Source organism: Triticum dicoccoides, chromosome 7A (assembly GCF_002162155.2).
Source record: "Triticum dicoccoides isolate Atlit2015 ecotype Zavitan chromosome 7A, WEW_v2.0, whole genome shotgun sequence".
Lineage (NCBI taxonomy): Eukaryota > Viridiplantae > Streptophyta > Magnoliopsida > Poales > Poaceae > Triticum > Triticum dicoccoides.
The window spans coordinates 734,776,087-734,794,799 of record NC_041392.1 but is presented as its reverse complement, the minus strand read 5'-3'; the positions used below and the strand labels follow the sequence as shown (position 1 = coordinate 734,794,799).

The following is an 18,713-nucleotide window of genomic DNA, read 5'->3' as shown; positions in this document are numbered from 1 at the left end:
CGGGCATAAGAAAACAAAAACCTTTTTTATTTTTGCAAATCAACAAGCCTTATTATTTACTCTTTCTTGAGAAAAAAAATCTTATGATATATTAAAGCTTTATTGCTTGCTCGTCGTGATTACATTCACGTCTCGAAAACCAGCTAAGAAAATATTGAAGACACCCTACATTTAGCAAGACCATATTAATTATTATTTTTGCCATGATAAATCTACGCTGCAAAGGAAAATATTGATTATTGCAAAACAAAGATACCAGTGTATCCTTTCCGTACTTATGGTTACTGGCGCAAATCAACAAAAGCTAAGAAAGAAAGCCATTATCCCGACTCTAAATTATTAGTAAAAAACAGAAAGTTCGGAATAGAGCACAAGGTGTTTGAGAGAAACAGCAAGAATAAAACAAAAATAAAGAATAAAATAAAGAACATCACATGCATCGTAAACGGGGCATGTAGACCAAGGGTGAAGAAGATTTTTTTTTTTTTGGAAAAGGAGGATAACCCCCGACCTCTGCATACACCCATAAAGGTGAAACAGATGTAGTGCCAAAGAATGGATGTCAGCCAACTATATCAAAAGAAGTACTCACCTACTTCAAGGAGTGATGATGTACCACCATCTATCGTGTGACGCCCTCGATTCAATCGTACACTAATCATACACGCAAATGTGTACGATCAAGATCAAGGACTCACGGGAGATATCACAACACAACTCTAGACACAGATTAAAATAATACAAGCTTTATATTACAAGCCAGGGGCCTCGAGGGCTCGAATACATAAGCTCGAAAACACAAGAGTCAGCGGAAGCAACAATATCTGAGTACAGACATGAGTTAGACAAGTTCCTTAAGAAGGCTAGCACAAAAGCATCTACGATCGAAAAGGCAAGGCCTCCTGCCTGGGAGCCTCCTAACTACTCCTGATCATCTGCGGTCTCCGTCACGTGGTAGTAGGCACCCTCGGGGTAGCAGCAGTCGTCAAAGGTGGCATCTGGCTCCTGGACTCCACCATCTGGTTGCAACAACCAGAAAGAAGAAAGAAGGGGGAAAAGGGGGAGCAAAGTAACAGTGAGTACTCATCCAAAGTACTCGCAAGCAAGGATCTACACTACATATGCAACATTATCAAAGGAAGGCTGTATATGTGGACTGGGCTGCAGAAATGCCAGAATAGGGAGAAGGCCTAGTCCTATCGAAGACTAGCATCTTCTCGAACCCACCATCTTGCAGCAACAGGAGGGGGTAGAGTAGCATAAAGTAAAGCGGTAGTAGTGTTATCAACCTCGGCCAGAGATCCTTTCTCGACTCCCTGCGAGAAAGCAATCCCAGAGCCATACTATCCAGTTATCATCACAATCAAAACCTCATCACCATCCAGTTCTCATCACAAGTATCCAGTTCTAGTTGTATCGATCGGGATACAACTCCAAGTGTCCGTTACCGTAGGACAGGCTATGCATAGTTTAGTTGTTCCCTGCAGGGGTGCACCAACTTACCCACCACGCTCGATTGACTCCGGTCGGACACACTTTCCTGGGTCATGCCCGGCCTCGGCCAAACAATACGCCGCAACCCGACCTAGGCTTAATAGAGAGGTCAAGCACGCCGGACTAAACCTATGCCCCCAGGGGTCATGGGCCATCTCCCCGGAAACTCCTGCACATTGCGAACGCGGCCGGTGAGCAGACCTAGCTACCTCCCTAAAAAGGCAGGAGCTTACCAGTCCAACCCGACGCGCACCGCTCCGTCGCTGACGTCTATTAAGCTTCGGCTGATGCATACGACGCAGAACGCCCATACTATGCCCACGTGATGGTTAGTGCTATCAGGCCAGAGGCCCCTCGGATCAAATATCCAAATCGTAGTGGATTAGGAACGCGCGGTAACAAGCAGAGACTCACGAAAGATGTGACCCCGTTGCCCTGTCTCGAGGACTTGCGGCAAGGGCTAAGAATGCCCGGCCACGCCTCCTAATTATCTCTCGGGCACCTTCCAGGTCAACCCGTCTCCACCTCACTTTCCAAGTAACAGTTGTAAAGTCCAAGTATCCGTGTGTCCAAACATCAAGAGGAAAACCCAAGGAATCACCCCCGGTGGGTTCCACTCAATGTAATCATTAAGGTGAACGTAGAGGAATCACCCTCGAGGTTCACACTTGAGGGATTGCACGACAGAGCCGTATCGGAAGTGGTTAAGGAGGAAATCACCCTCGATGACCACGACCGAATAGCTACGCTACGGGTTAACATCAGAAGTGCTGTAGAGGTCTCACCCTCGGCACTCGATAGTAACCCAGCAGTGTCGAGCAACTAAGGGGAAAGTGATGTGCGGTGCCGGGGCTTGGTCTTCAATCCCGTTGATCGGGTCTTCAATGATGAAGCAGGGGCAACAAGGACAAGGTGGGGGTCACTGATGGATCACTAACCAACCTATACTAAGCAAATTAGGATAAGCAGGTAAGGTACAACAGTAGATACAAAAGCAGGCTATGCATCAAAATAGGAGCAAACAATAACAGTAGTAAAATCTAATGCAAGCATGAGAGAATGGAAGGGGCGATATCGGGATGATCAAAGGGGAGGCTTGCCTGGTTGCTCTGGCAAGGAGGGGTCGTCGTCGACGACATAGTCGATCACCGGGGCATCAGCGGCCTTCTACCGGAGAGAAGAGGGGGAAGAAACAGTAAATACATAGCAAACAGAGGTAACACTAAGCATGACATGACGATACGTAGCGCTAAGCGTGCTCTAACGCGGTCCTAGACGTTATAGGTGAAGGGGGAAATCAACCGGGAAGGTGTTCCCGGTTCCGGACCTGTGTCAGACAGATGACCGGAGGGGGAAAGTTCCATGTTCGGCATGCTAGGGGCATGTGACAGATGAACAGACCGCATATTCGGATTCGTTGGATTTTTCTGAGCAACTTTCATATAGAAAACATTTTCATCCGAGTTACGGTTTATTTTCTATGAATTTTTAAAGATTAAACCATTTTCTGGAATTATTTTATTATCTAAATCAACATTATCCAGAACAGTAGTGGATGACGTCAGCATGACGTAGAGGTGATGTCAGCAGTCAATAGGATGGTTGACTGGGGTCAAACCTGACCTGTGGGTCCAGTGGGACCCACATGTCAGCGACTGCGGCACTAACAGTTGATTAAAATGACTAACAGAACTAATTAGGGGAGTGGGCCCCACTAGTCAGTGACTGATTAGCGATTAAAACTACTTAACAGATTAATTAACATTTTATTTATTTATAAAACCAGTTAATTAGCGCGGGGCCCACATGTCAGTGCGCAGAGTGCCCAGTCAGCAGTTGACCCAGTCAACAGGTCAGCCAGGCCCACGGGTCAGCGACCCAGCGGGTGGCCCCAGCCGGCCAGGTCAGCAGTGGTGCCGGAGCTAGCTCCGGCGACCAAAGCAATGGCGGCACCTCGCCGGAGTTGGCTGAGGCCGCACTACAGGGGGCCTCAGGACCTGCGGCTTGGACCTAAGGGCGCGGCCCGGCGCCGCGCACACAATGGTGACGACGACCGACGCCGGGGACGGCCGGAGCATCGCCGGCGGCGAGCAGAGGCGGCAGCGGCGTTCGGGAGCGTGTCGGGAAAAGCCTACGGGGCGCCAAATCGGTCGCGGCTGGTCGCGCTCGAATGGACCTTCGACGCCGCATCCATCTACGGTGGTGGGGCGGCCCGTAACGGGTTGGAACGACGACGGCGAGTGGCGGGGCGGACGCTGGCGTTCGGCCGCGGTTGGAGACGAGGAGGGCGCGCGAGAGGGAACAGAGAGGGAGAAGGATGAAGGGCTCACTGAGCGGCACAAGGAGGCCGGTGATAGGCTTAGTAGCAGCAGCAGTTGCCGGAGACGACGGAGTTCGCCGGCGACAGAGGCGAAAGGGGGCGGCTCGATCCGCACCCCGCAGTGGCTCCCGGCTCGCGCTCACGGACGGGGACGGGGTAGACGACGACGGCAGAGACGATGGGCACGATGGCGAGGCGAACGGCGCTCGATGGCCGCGAGGACGGGCGAGGCACGGCGGCGACCGCGTCGGCCTCCTCTCCAGAACGAAGGAGTGGGAGAGGGAGAGGCGGAGAGGGCGAGGGGGGTTCGATGCGTGAGTGGAGGTAGGTGGGGAGGAGGTCGAGGCGTCGAGGGGAGGGGCCCTTATCCACCCGCGGCGTTGCCGGCGAGGTGGTCGGGCGGCGACGCGCCCCTGTAGCGGTGCGCACCGGGGGAACAGGAGGGAGGGGAGAGCGGTGCGGGGAGCTGGGCCGGCTGGTTGAGGTGGGCCGAGGCCCATGGGGGGGCACGATGGCCAGCTGGCCAGTCGGCCCAGTTGAGGGGGGCTTTTCCTTTTTTTTGTTTTTTTTTGTTTTTCTTTTCCAGCAGCTTTTGCATTTTCTTTTTGCCACAATTGACTTTGCAAAATTATGCCACTGGCCAAAACAATCTCAAAGAATTAAAGTGCACTGCCTCAAAAAGGTTGGGAGGCTTTTGGAATAGTTGCCAATTTTATAAATTAAAAAGGGCATTTAATTTATTGCTTAGGTCACTGTTTTAAGTAGTTTAGACCACTTAAACCCTTTGCAAAAAATGTTGGTTCACCACCAATATTAGTTGTGGATTATTTGGCACATGATGAACATTTTTGTGTTCACGTCTGAGCATTTTAAATTTCACACAGAATTTGAATTTGAATTCAATTGGAATGTGAAAGAACATGAGACAATAATGATCAGGCACATGTTTAGCAAAAAGATTAACTTAACCCCAGGGGTTACTGTAGCATCATTACACCGGGGTGTTACATATCGCCCAGGTGGAATCTCGGTCCCCTTGCCCTGGCATGAAGGGTGCCGACCCATCAGGTGACAAAGAAGCTCACTTGAGAGGTTGAATGAACACCATAACTGGACCAAGGCATACATCTGCCACAAATGTAGCTCAAAAAGAGAACGGTATTGTTGTGGTCCACGAACCAATCACACGATGGTCAGTTGATATAGACCCAAGGGTCTAAGCACAAGCCTTTGAGGAGGGAACGACGTAGAGGCATCGAAAACATCCACTTAAGCAACCAGGCCATAGCTTTTCATGCCCGAAACCCGAGTGATGGAGGCACGACCCAATGACAATGCCTTCATGGAAAGAAGTGACGCTCTTCATGCCCAAAACCTGATTGATAGAGGCACGGCCCAATGACAATGCCTCCATGGAAGGAAGTGGCTCTTTTCGCGCTCAAGGCCCGAGTGATAAAGGCACGATCCCATAACGATGCTCCCATGGAAGGAAGTGGCACTCAAAAAGGTCATCATCGCCTGCACCGACATTTATGCCTAGGCTTCATTGCCACCTTTAACTGAAGCTCACGCTTCTTACTCATACAAAAATACATCATTGTGGCCAAATTAAGTTTTTTTTGTTTGGAACATGTGAAGGATTCAGAAGGACTGAGAGTTGCTCTATATGTTATAAACAAAAAACACATACAACTCACACGAGGACCCAACTGAAAACTAAATTTTCAACTATGTCCAACATGTTTACAAGAAGAGCCCCGCAAATAAAGCATAGATTGCAATTGAGTTATCTTGCAACACTGAGCTCCAACTCTGAACAGCCTTGCCGATGTCGGAGAGAATATCACTTGGGCCAACAAGGTCGTCACCGCTGCAGTACCAGATCTCACGAGAAGTGACAGCTGTGGACGGAGAACCATAGCTCACCTACCACCCTTTTGACATGCAGGTCAGGAGAAGAAGCAAAGGTCGTGGCCATCTTGCAGAAGACCATCATCATCTGGCACCGCTGTCAGGGCCACTTATTTTTGTGGCTTTTTTGAGCTTCTAGAATAAGCTTTCTCCTACCGAGCTTATTATAGAAGCCCAACCAAAAATATATTTTTTAAATCTACTAGTCAAATCGTAATTAGTAAGCTTTTGAAAAAGTTGATTGGGCTTTTAGGTTTAGATTAATTTGGATAGGAGGCGGCTTATTTCAGCTTATTTTAGAAGACCGTTGTGAGGATATAACTTGTATCTGATCTCAGATCTGTGGCTAATTCACCATGAGGTATGCACAAGCTCACGCACGCCACACACTAGCCATGGCCGAAGCCACCAACTCCTTTCCCAATCCACACGCAAAGCACACACACCGCGTATATCAGCGTACGCCCTTAACGGGCCCGGTCTGGGCCTGCAAGCCACTGGGGAAGTCGTCGATCGCGAGTGGGCCGCGAGGCTGCTGGCCCACGAGTCGAGTCCTCGTCACCTCGCGCTTCTGGATGACTGGCTTTGTCCTTGTGGGCGCTGACTACCGTAAAAGAACTGCCCCAAGTGGCGGGACTCAAAGCTTCCCAAATGCATACACCGCCGATGACGAGCCTAATCATGATGCGTGAAGACAGACGGGAGAAGAAAGATCCGTCCTGAAGAACGTGGAGCTTATCGGGCGAATTTTGCCACATCCGTGAGCGCCCGCTTTCGTCCTGCATGGGACAGCAAGCAAGCCAGCAGTCCATATAGTAGGATGTAAAATTAAGCAGTACTCCCAGCAACGAAACTATTCCATTAATCATTCTTTAAAGTCAATGACCAAAAAGTGGAGTGTTACGGCAGACGCTGAAACAATTTATACAATGCAAGAAAGAAAAAAACGAAACATAAAAAAAACAAGAAAAAAACGAAACATAAAAAAAATGGAAGCCCCCGGTGAGGATCGAACTCACGACCTTTCCCTTACGAAGGGAACGCACTACCACTATGCTACGGAGGCCCGCTGTGGTCTTCACTCCTCTGAAACGTCCTTAATTTAATCACCCCGATTAACCCCTCCAGCACCAATCCGCCCGCCCCGCCCACCGGAACGGTTAACCGCTGACAGACACGTCCGACGCACTCACCGGAGCGAGCGAGTTCGAATTTGAAACCACGGGACAGATCCAGCAGCAGCAGCAGCACTGTATAGTCATCGACAACAAAAATCAAAATGCAAAGCCTCACGTACAGTACGTGGTACTCCCCGCAGGCTCGTAAATGCGGCCGGACAGGCATGTCGGCCCGGGCCCAGATTCAGAGGCTCGCATTCATGGATGCCTGCCTCCAGCAGCAGATATACGGCTCCTCCTCCATACATTCATTTCCAGCCTATACAAATATCTTCCTTCACTCACGAACGAGCGGCATTCCGCCATTGTTTTCAACGCAGAGAGCTTGGATGGGTTGGGATGGCATCTGCCCTTTGGGGGAGGCGACGCACGGTTGACGGTCGTACGAGCCACGCAACACGGCCACGACGTCGGCCAGCACTGGATGGAGAATTCGCCTTCGCGGCGGCGAATCCTTGCAAGTTGTCGAAAATGCGGTATGCTACTGCCAATGATTGGCTGCAAAAGGGGAGAAATGCCAAGAAGCGATAGCGATAGAAATGCAAAGAGTGGCAGGTACTGCCACTGAACAACAACATGCCAACACCAATCTCCTGATGAGCGCATGCCTAATCCAACTCCAACGTCTTGAGAGTTTTGACATTGGAATACAGAACCACGACGGAAGTACTTCGTTCTTTCGAGTTGCAAGGATCTGTGGTCCGAGTCCAGTGGCCGATCGATGATTGGCTGGGCACCAACATGTGCTTGTTCCATGCACTGTTCCATGTACCAACGCCAATCAAATAGAAAGATTTCGCTATAATTGGTACTACAACTACCAGCAAACATGCAGGCCTGTAATTTTGAAAGCAAGGTGAACAAGATTGTCCACGACCAACCAATCACTCCACCCAGCTAGTCCATGTCAAAACGAGATGACGTGCATCTTAAATCCATCATAAGATTTTTATTTTTCATTCGAGTTCATTATAATCTATATGGAAAGTGGAAGACAAGGAGAATGCGTTCATAGGAATTTAATTTTTCCTATAGAATACCACCTCCTTACCAAAATGATGTTCAATACTAAGCCATTTCAAAACAAGAATACCACTCGCACAGCAGCATGGCACTGCAGCACAGGGCATACACGGCAACGAATTTAACCTACAAAGTTGTTAGAGTACCAAGCACAGCACAGCACATCACAGCGCAGCAGCCATGCCACCAACACTTGCAAAAGGGCAGCAGCAATCACAGAACCAACCAAGCAAGCATAAGGAACAAATCATACACGCGAATGCATGGCAGGGGAGGACAACAGCTTAATCTAACATTACCCAGACTGATATTATCACAATGTTAGCCGGTGACAGTGGACGGAAAGAGTAACCATCTAGGTACAAGCAGGGGCACCCCGCGGAAGAGGACATACACCCTCCACCACTAGGGCATCCCCGCCGGCGGCGGCGCCAACAGGGAGCGCTATCCGTTATAGCAGGACAATGACAGGAAAAAGGTAAAACAACATCACGATGTGAAGTGAAACTTGGGATAATTCTAGTGGAGATGCTCAGGTCCGTTCTCGCACAGCAGCTCCCGACTTGTCCGCCGGAGCAGCCTTGACAAGATGCGTCTTCTTCACTCGTCATCGTCCTCGTCCTGCAATGTTCAGCACAGGCTTATGTTCAGAACATGCACTACAACAGATCTTACTTAACAGGTGGTTGTTCTAATTGCCTACTACAGCCTCAGGCCTTCAACCCAATACCATCAATCTACACTTACAATCTACAGCTAAGGAATAATGCAGCATTCTGGTCAAGCAATAAGCATGCCTAGCAAGTACCATAAGCTAATTCAAGAGACGGTATACAGGATGTTGTGTAGTTTATACCTCATCGCTGCCCTCATCATCATCGTCGTCATTGATCTCCGACTTGGACTTGTCAGATTCCTCCTCATCTTCCTCCTCTACCTCCTTGGCCGCAGCCTTCTTTGGGGCAGCAGCAGCAGCGCTCTGAACAAACAAACCACAGAGCAAAGATTAGCTCAGTCAAACATCATCAATCAGACAAAGCAGCAAGGTTAAATCGCAGGGTGGGTTCGGCAAGTCACTACCTCGCCCTTGTTGTAGGCAGCAATGGCCTTGTTGTACTCGCCCTTGAGCTTGTTGGCCTTGGCCACATAGGGGGCCTTTTCCTGCAAAGCAAACCCACAGAAGTTGCGTGTCAGCATACACATCCATACACATCGACAGACAAATCGGGCAAACCTAACAAGCTAGGGTTAATCAGAAGCAGGGTCAGGTACAAAAGCTCACCGATTCGCTCAAGCTCTTCCACCTCTCACCGGCCGCTTTGCCGACCTGAGTGAAAAATCACAGCGGAAGCAACTAATCAGTTCCCAGATCATGATCCAATCTATAGCACCTAAATTTTTTCTAGAATTACCAACCTACAGCACCTGGCAGATAAATTTGTACTACATGCTGGTACACAGAGCAAATCGGGAGAGGGGATAAATTTGGATGGAACTTACGGCGGCGACGGACTTGTTCTTGGGGTTCTTCTGCTTGAACTCCTCGCGGAACTCGCCCCTGATAGCAACCAACCAACAAGCATCAGGTTCAGAACAACGGCCGCCCGGGAAGCACGGTTAGAAGAGCAACAGAAAAACAGAATCTGAGCAGGGTAACAGGAAGGAAGGAAGCAAAGGGGGATCCATCTGCGGTGAGGACGTACATGAAGACGAAGAAGGCGGATGGCGCCCTCTTGGGCTTGTTGGGGTCCTTGCCGGCCTTGCCCTTCTTCCCCTTGGCGGCCGGCTTCTCCGCCCCCTTGCTCTTCACCGCCAACCTACACGAGACGAGACCACCACCACAACAGCACAGATCGTCAGAACCCTAACCACGCCAGCAGATCTACCAGAAACACAAGAGGAATCGAATCGGATTTCTTACTTGGCGTCGGCCTTGGCGGCGCCCTTGGATTTGGCCCCCTTCATGGCTGGTTTCCTGCGCCGAAAAACACGAAATCAGCGACGGCACGGGCCGGAATCGGGCGGAGCGGCGAGGAATCGAGGCGATTCGGCGGCGGATCGGGCGCCGGCGAGGGAGGCTCACCTGGGGGGAGGGGGCGGGGGAGGGAGGGCGCTCCTGGTCTGGGTTGGGGAAAGGAGGAGGAGACGCAGACAAGGCTGGGCTGGGCTAACGCTGCGTTGCGCCGAGGGGATAAGAAGCGCTCGCCCGCCCGAGGGCGTATCCGCGATTCCGCCCCATCTCCGAGGGCCCGCCCACAACTCCCAATTCGAATTTTCGGACCGATCGCAACCTTTCCTCACTCCGTCCCGCCTACCCAGCGGTCACCCGCGGGGCCGGGTGCCTGGTGGGGCCGGGATGTCATGTAGAGCACGCGGGTGGGTAGAGGGGCGGGCCGCCGCCCAGTACAACCCGCGAGGGGCGTAAACGCGATTATCCCAGACGGGAGGGACCCGGGCGTGAGGGCGCGCGCGCAGGGGCTTGGGCGGGATTTTGGAAATTTGGGGCCGCGCCGATATTTTTGCATGTGCCACGCGCGGGGGGCGCTGGGGCCTAACGCCACGTCACCGATCCGCGAGATCTGCCGCGGTTGGCCGGCCCGCCGCGACGGAGGAGCGGGGTGGCGCCTGTGCTTTCACTCTGTGCTTCCTATGGCGCACGGCGCGGCCTCGCTCCGGCCGCTGGAGGCGCCGATCCGCCCCGTTCGAACTGCCTCCTTTCGCCGCGCGACGAACGCTGCCGATCCATGCGTGCCTCGGGCATGCTCTCCAACGCATTCTCAGTTTCATGTGGTTTTGTCTCTGCACTTGGTCACGGTGACGTCACCACGATCAGCCTCATCTTCACCGGAAATGACGTTTTACTGTCGGTTTTTTACGGGTTTACTGCTTTTTTTTTTAGGGAAACGAGTTTACTGCTGGTTTGTTGTGGCCTGGCCTGCCGCCGGATCCATGGGTATGGAGATGGAACCTGTTATGAGTTTTCACAAGATGAATATACTCGTAATTTGTCTCAAAAATAAACATGAATACTCATGGTCAGAGAGTTTCAATCAATTTTTGGTGGACACTGATAGCTAGGAATCGATCGCCTCGGAACTGCTCCCGTCGAACGATTCATTCGCTAGAGCGAGCAGCTCCCGGCGGTCACTAACATGTGAACGATGAAAAATTATTATTTGAGATTAATAAAGTTAGTCGTGATGGTCTTCCTCAACAAAACAAAAAAAAGAAACTTCCATGGGCCATTTCTGATCGTTTGCTGGGGGCGACCCCGACTGACCCAAGGGGCCGTGTTAACTGTTTTTTATTTAGAAAATGCCATGAATAAAAAAATTCTTATAAAACATAGAGAAAAGCCAAATTTTGAAATTACATGCTCTGAATTTATGAAAATATCTAATATCTGAAACTAACCATGGATAGTAAAAAATTGTATGTATACTTGGCGTGCTCCTATAGTTTCAGTTGTCGTGTCAACGAAGAAGAAGAAAATGCCATGATCAAAAAATGTCTTTTCTTAATAATAAAAATGGCATGTCTTAACAAATAAAAAATGACATGTCTTAACAATAAAAAATGGCATATATCTTTAATAATTAAAATGTCATCTCTTGATAATAATAAAAATCTCTTATCTTAATAATAAAAATGTCATGCAAAAAAAGAAACTTAATTTGTGAAATAGAAACGGGAAAAAATTTGCCGTGTGACATAGCTCAAAATTTATAATGCTTCGCTGATACGTCTCCGATATATCTATAATTTTTTATTGTTCCATGCTATTATATTATCTGTTTTGCATGTTTAATGGGCTTTAATATACCTTTTTATATTATTTTGGGGACTAACCTAATAACCAAAAGCCCAGTGCAAATTGCTTTTTTTTGCCTATTTCAGTGTTTCGCAGAAAAAGAATATCAAACAGAATCCAAACGGAATGAAACCTTCGAGAGAGTTATTTTTGGAACAAACGTGATCCAGGAGACTTGGAGTGGACGTCAAGAAAGAAGCGAGTAGGCCACGAGGCAGGAGGGCGCGCCCAGGGGGTAGGCACGCCCCCCACCCACATGGGCCCCTCGCAGCTCCACCGACGTACTTCTTCCTACTATATATACTCATATACCCCGAAAATATCCAGGAGCACCACGAAACCCTATTTTCATCGCCGCAACCTTCTGTACCCGTGAGATCCCATCTTGGGGCCTTTTCCGGCGCCCCGCCGATGGGGGAATCGATCACGGAGGGCTTCTACATCAACACCATAGCCTCTCCGATGATGTGTGAGTAGTTTACCATAGACCTTCGGGTCCATAGTTATTAGCTAGATGGCTTCTTCTCTCTCTTTGGATCTCGATACAAAGTTCTCCTCGATTCTGTTGGGGATCTATTCGATGTAATTCTTTTTGCGGTGTGTTTGTCGAGATCCGATGAATTGTGGCTTTATGATCAAGATTATCTATGAACAATATTTGATTCTTCTCTGAAATCTTTTATGCATGATTTAAATATCTTTGCAAGTCTCTTCAAATTATCAGTTTGGTTTGGCCTATTAGATTGATCTTTCTTGCAATGGGAGAAGTGCTTAGCTTTGGGTTCAATCTTGCGGTGTCCTTTCCCAGTGACAGTAGGGTCAGCAAGGCACGTATTGTATTGTTGCCATCGAGGATAAAAAGATGGGGTTTATATCATATTGCTTGAGTTTATCCCTCTACATCATGTCATCTTGCCTAATGCGTTACTTTGTTCTTATGAACTTAATACTCTAGATGCATGCTGGATAGCGGTCGATGTGTGGAGTAATATTAGTAGATGCAGAATCGTTTCGGTCTAATTGTCGCGGACATGATGCCTATATACATGATCATGCCTAGATATTCTCATAATCATTCGCTTTTCTATCAATTGCTCGACAGTAATTTGTTCACCCACCATAGAATTTGCTATCTTGAGAGAAGCCACTAGTGAAACCTATGGTCCCCGGGTCTGTCTTCCATCATATTATTTTCCTATCAACTTGCTATTTCTATTACCTTTTTTTTGCAATCTTTATTTTCCAATCTATATCATAAAAATACCAAAAATATTTATCTTATTATCTGTACCGGATCTCACTTTCGTAAGTGACCGTGAAGGGATTGACAACCCCTTTATCGTGTTGGTTGCGAGGTTCTTGTTTGTTTGTGCAGGTACTAGGCGACTTGCGTGTTACCTCCTACTGGATTGATACCTTGGTTCTCAAAAACTGAGGGAAATAATTACGCTACTTTGCTGCATCACCCTTTCCTCTTCAAGGGAAAACCAACGCATACTCAAGAGGTAGCAAGAAGGATTTCTGGCGCCGTTGCCGGGGAGGTTGCACCAAGTCAAGTCAAGATTTGATCTACCAACAACTAGCCATTTTTGGCGCCGTCTACGCACAAGTCAAGACATACCAAGTACCCATCATAAACTCTTATCCCTCGCATTACATCATTTGTCATTCGCCTCTCGTTTTCCTCTCCCCCACTTCTAAAACGATTTTCGAAAACCTTTGCCTTTTCTTCGCCTTCTTCCCGTATGTATCTTTGTTTGTGTTTCCATGTGCCTTCTATTTGCTTGCTAAAAATCTATTGATAGGGATCCACATAAAGTGTTCTACTTGGATCATCTTCAATCCTTATGCGCACACGCAAGTTTGGGGATGCTAGTTTTGTTGGGGAACGTAGTAATTTCAAAAATTTCTCTACGCACACGCAAGATCATGGTGATGCATAGCAACGAGAGGGGAGAGTGTTGTCTACGTACCCTCGTAGACCGGCAACGGAAGTGTTGACACAACATAGAGGAATTAGTCGTACGTCTTCCTGATCCGACCGATCCAAGTACTGAACGTACGGCACCTCCGAGTTCTGCACACGGTCAACTCGATGACGTCCCTCGAACTCCGATCTAGCCGAGTGTTGAGGGAGAGTTTCGTCAGCACGACGGCATGGTGACGATGATGATGTTCTACCGACGCAGGGCTTCGCCTAAGCACCGCTACGATATGATCGAGGTGGATTATGGTGGAGGGGGCACCGCACACGGCTAAGAGATCAAGAGATCAATTGTTGTGTCTATGGGGTGCCCCTAGACACGTATATAAAGGAGTGGAGGAGGGGGGAGAGGGCCGGCCCCTATGGCGCGCCTGGAGGAGTCCTACTCCCACCGGGAGTAGGATTCCCCCCCTTCCAAGTAGTAGGAGTAGGAGTCAAGGCAAGGGAAGGGAGAAGAGAAGGAAGGAGGGGGCGCAACCCCTCCCCCTAGTCCAATTCGGACTAGGCCTTGGGGGGGGGCGCCCAACCTCTCCTCTCTCTTTCCCCTAAAGCCCAATAAGGCCCATATACTCCCCGGTGAATTCCCGTAACTCTCCGGTACTCCGAAAAATAACTGAATCACTCGGAACCTTTCTGATGTCCGAATATAGTCGTCCAATATATCGATCTTTACGTCTCGACCATTTCGAGACTCCTCGTCATGTCCCCGATCTCATCCGGGCGAACTCCTTCGGTACATCAAAACATATAAACTCATAATATAACTGTCATCGTAGCGTTAAGCGTGCGGACCCTACGGGTTCGAGAACTATGTAGACATGACCGAGACACGTCTCCGGTCAATAACCAATAGCGGAACCTGGATGCTCATATTGGCTCCTACATATTCTACGAAGATCTTTATCGGTCAGACCGCATAACAACATACGTTGTTCCCTTTGTCATCGGTATGTTACTTGCCCGAGATTCGATCGTCGGTATCTCAATACCTAGTTCAATCTCGTTACCGGCAAGTCTCTTTACTCGTTCCGTAATACATCATCTCGCAACTAACTCATTAGTTGCAATGCTTGCAAGGCTTAGGTGATGTGCATTACCGAGAGGGCCCAGAGATACCTCTCCGACAATCGGAGTGACAAATCCTAATCTCGAAATACGCCAACCCAACAAGTACCTTCGCAGACACCTGTAGAGCACCTTTATAATCACCCAGTTACGTTGTGACGTTTGGTAGCACACAAAGTGTTCCTCCGGTAAACGGGAGTTGCATAATCTCATAGTCATAGGAACATGTATAAGTCATGAAGAAAGCAATAGCAACAAACTAAACGATCAAGTGCTATGCTAACGGAATGGGTCAAGTCAATCACATCATTCTCCTAATGATGTGATCCCGTTAATCAAATGACAACTCATGTCTATGGTTAGGAAACATAACCATCTTTGATCAATGAGCTAGTCAAGTAGAGGCATACTAGTGACACTCTGTTTGTCTATGTATTCACACATGTATTATGTTTCCGGTTAAATTATAGCATGAGTAATAAACATTTATCATGATATAAGGAAATAAATAATAACTTTATTATTGCCTCTAGGGCATATTTCCTTCAGTCTCCCACTTGCACTAGAGTCAATAATCTAGTTCACATCGCCATGTGATTTAATACCAATAGTTCACATCACCATGTGATTAACATCCATAGTTCACATCGACATGTGACCAACACCCAAAGGGTTTACTAGAATCAATAATATAGTTCACATCGCTATGTGATTAACACCCAAAGAGTACTAAGGTGTGATCATGTTTTTCTTGTGAGAGAAGTTTAGTCAACGGGTCTGCCACATTCAGATCCATAAGTATTTTGCAAATTTCTATGTCAGCAATGCTCTGCACGGAGCTACTCTAGCTAATTGCTCCCACTTTCAATATGTATCCCGATTGAGATTTAGAGTCATCTGGATCAGTGTCAAAATTTGCATCGACATAACCCTTTACGACGAACCTTTTGTCACTTCCATAATCGAGAAACATGTCCTTATTCCATTAAGGATAATTTTGACCAATGTCCAGTGATCTACTCCTAGATCACTATTGTACTCCTTTGCCAAACTCAGGGCAGGGTATACAATAGGTCTGGTACACAGCATGGCATACTTTATAGAACCTATGGCTGGGGCATAGGGAATGACTTTCATTCTCTCTCTATCTTCTGTCGTGGTCGGGTTTTGAGTCTTACTCAACTTCACACCTTGTAACACAAGCAAGAACTCCTTCTTTGACTGTTCCATTTTGAACTACTTCAAAATCGTGTCAAGGTATGTACTCATTGTAAAACTTATCAAGCATCTTGATCTATCTCTATAGATCTTGATGCTCAATATGTAAGCAGCTTCACCGAGGTCTTTCTTTGAAAAAACCCTTTCATACACTCCTTTATGCTTTGCAGAATAATTCTACATTATCTCCGATCAACAATATGTCATTCACATATACTTATCAGAAATGTTGTAGTGCTCCCACTCACTTTCTTGTAAATACAGGCTTCACCACAAGTCTGTATAAAACTATATGCTTTGATCAACTTATCAAAGCGTATATTCCAACTCCGAGATGTTTGCAGCAGTCCATAGATGGATCGCTGGAGCTTGCATATTTTGTTAGCACCTTTAGGATTGACAAAACTTTCTTGTTGCATCATATACAACTCTTCTTTAATAAATCCATTAAGGAATGTAGTTTTGTTTATCCATTTGCCCGATTTCATAAAATGTGGCAATTGCTAACATGATTCGGATAGACTTAAGCATAGATACGAGTGAGAAACTCTCATCGTAGTCAACACCTTAAACTTGTCGAAAACCTTTTGCGACAATTCTAGCTTTGTAGATAGTAACACTACTATCAGCGTTCGTCTTCCTCTTGAAGATCCATTTAATCTCAGTGGCTCGCCGATCAATGGGCAAGTCAATCAAAGTCCATACTTTGTTCTCATACATGGATCTCATCTCAGATTTCATGGCCTCAAGCCATTTCGTGGAATCTGGGCTCATCATCGCTTCCTCATAGTTCGTAGGTTCGTCATGGTCAAGTAACATGACCTCCAGAACAGGATTACCGTACCACTCTGGTGCGGATTTCACTCTGGTTTACCTACGAGGTTCGGTAGTAACTTGATCTGAAGTTACATGATCATCATCATTAGCTTCCTCACTAATTGGTGTAGTAGTCACAGGAACAGATTTCTGCGATGAACTACTTTCCAATAAGGGAGCAGGTACAATTACCTCATCAAGTTCTACTTTCCTCCCACTCACTTCTTTCGAGAGAAACTCCTTCTCCAGAAAGGATCCATTCTCAGCAATGAATATGTTGCCTTCAGATCTGTGATAGAAGGTGTACCCAACATTTTCTTTTGGGTATCCTATGAAGATGCACTTCTCCGATTTGGGTTTGAGCTTATCAGGTTGAAACTTTTTCACATAAGCATTGCAACCTCAAACTTTAAGAAACGACAGCTTAGGTTTCTCTCCAAACCATAGTTCATACGTTGTCGTCTCAACGGATTTAGATGGTGCCCTATTTAACGTGAATGCAGCTATCTCTAATGCATAACCCCAAAACGATAGTGGTAGATCGGTAAGAGACATCACAGATTGCACCATATCTAATAAAGTACGGTTATGACGTTCGGACACACCATTACACTATGGTGTTCCAGGTGGCGTGAGTAGTGAAACTATTTCACATTGTTTTAACTAAAGGCCAAACTCTTAACTCAAATATTTACCTCTGCGATCATATCGTAGAAACTTTTATTTTCTTGTTACGATGATTATCCACTTCACTCTGAAATTCTTTGAACTTTTCAAATGTTTCAGACTTGTGTTTCATTAAGTAGATATACCCATATTTTCTCAAATCATGTGTGAAGATCAGAAAATAATGATACCTGCCGCGAGCCTCAATATTCATCGAACCACATACATCAGTATGTATGATTTCCAACAAATCTGTTGCTCGCTCCATTGTTCCGGAGAACGGAGTCTTGGTCATCTTGCCCATGAGGCATGGTTCGCAAGCATCAACTGATTCATAATCAAGTGATTCCAAAAGCCCATTAGCATGGAGTTTCTTCATGCGCTTTACACCAATATGACCTAAACGGCAGTGCCACAAATAAGTTGCACTATCATTATTAACTTTGCATCTTTTGGTTTCAATATTATGAATATGTGTATCACTACAATCGAGATCCAACGAACCATTTTCATTGGGTTTGTAACCATATAAGGTTTTATTCATGTAAACAGAACAACAATTTATTCTCTTATTTAAATGAATAACCGTACTGCAATAAACATGACCAAATCATATTCATGCTCAACGCAAACACCAAATAACACTTATTTAGGTTCAACATTAATCCCAAAAGTATAGGGAGTGTGCCATGATGATCATATCAATCTTGGAACCACTTCCAACACACATCGTCACTTCACCCTTAACTAGTCTATGTTCATTCTGCAACTCCCGTTTCGAGTTACTACTCTTAGCAACTGAACCAGTATCAAATACCGAGGGGTTGCTACGAACACTAGTAAAATACACATCAATAATCTGTATATCAAATATACCTTCGTTCACTTTGCCATCCTTCTTATCCGCCAAATACTTGGGGCAGTTCCGCTTCCAGTGACCAGTCCCTTTGCAGTAGAAGCACTTAGTCTCAGGCTTAGGACCAGACTTGGGCTTCTTCACTTGAGCAGCAACTTGCTTGCCGTTCTTCTTGAAGTTCCCATTCTTCCCTTTGCCCTTTTCTTGAAACTAGTGGTCTTGTCTACCATCAACACTTGATATTTTTCTTGATTTCTACCTTCGTCGATTTCAGCATTACGAAGAGCTTGGGGATTGTTTCCATTTATCCCTTGCATATCATAGTTCATCATGAAGTTCTACTAACTTGGTGATGGTGAATAGAGAATTCT

The 18,713-nt window shown here is 46.9% G+C and overlaps 1 protein-coding gene and 1 non-coding gene across 2 annotated transcripts; both read right to left on the bottom strand.

The window, feature by feature from the left end:
* Positions 1-6,719: 6,719 nt before the first annotated feature.
* Positions 6,720-6,791, bottom strand: TRNAT-CGU. Its single transcript has one exon. It is a non-coding gene; the product is annotated as a tRNA-Thr (tRNA).
* A 1,401-nt stretch (positions 6,792-8,192) lies between these two features.
* Positions 8,193-10,116, bottom strand: LOC119328568 (HMG1/2-like protein). Its single transcript, XM_037601539.1, has 8 exons — positions 10,010-10,116; positions 9,848-9,901; positions 9,630-9,743; positions 9,427-9,484; positions 9,209-9,253; positions 9,007-9,087; positions 8,783-8,905; positions 8,193-8,547 (listed from the first exon to the last, which is right to left on the bottom strand). Exons 2-8 carry the CDS (start codon positions 9,889-9,891, stop codon positions 8,527-8,529), a joined length of 486 nt encoding a protein of 161 aa, XP_037457436.1. The 5' UTR covers positions 9,892-9,901; positions 10,010-10,116; the 3' UTR covers positions 8,193-8,526.
* Positions 10,117-18,713: the final 8,597 nt, after the last annotated feature.

Excerpts from the sequence above, each read along its gene's own strand:
- LOC119328568 (XM_037601539.1), bottom strand. The coding sequence starts at position 9,891 with ATGAAGGGGGCCAAATCCAAGGGCGCCGCCAAGGCCGACGCCAA. Across the intron at positions 9,744-9,847 it reads GCCGCCAAGGCCGACGCCAA|GTTGGCGGTGAAGAGCAAGG; the intron begins GTAAGAAATCCG and ends CGTCTCGTGTAG. Across the intron at positions 8,906-9,006 it reads CTGCCTACAACAAGGGCGAG|AGCGCTGCTGCTGCTGCCCC; the intron begins GTAGTGACTTGC and ends TTGTTTGTTCAG.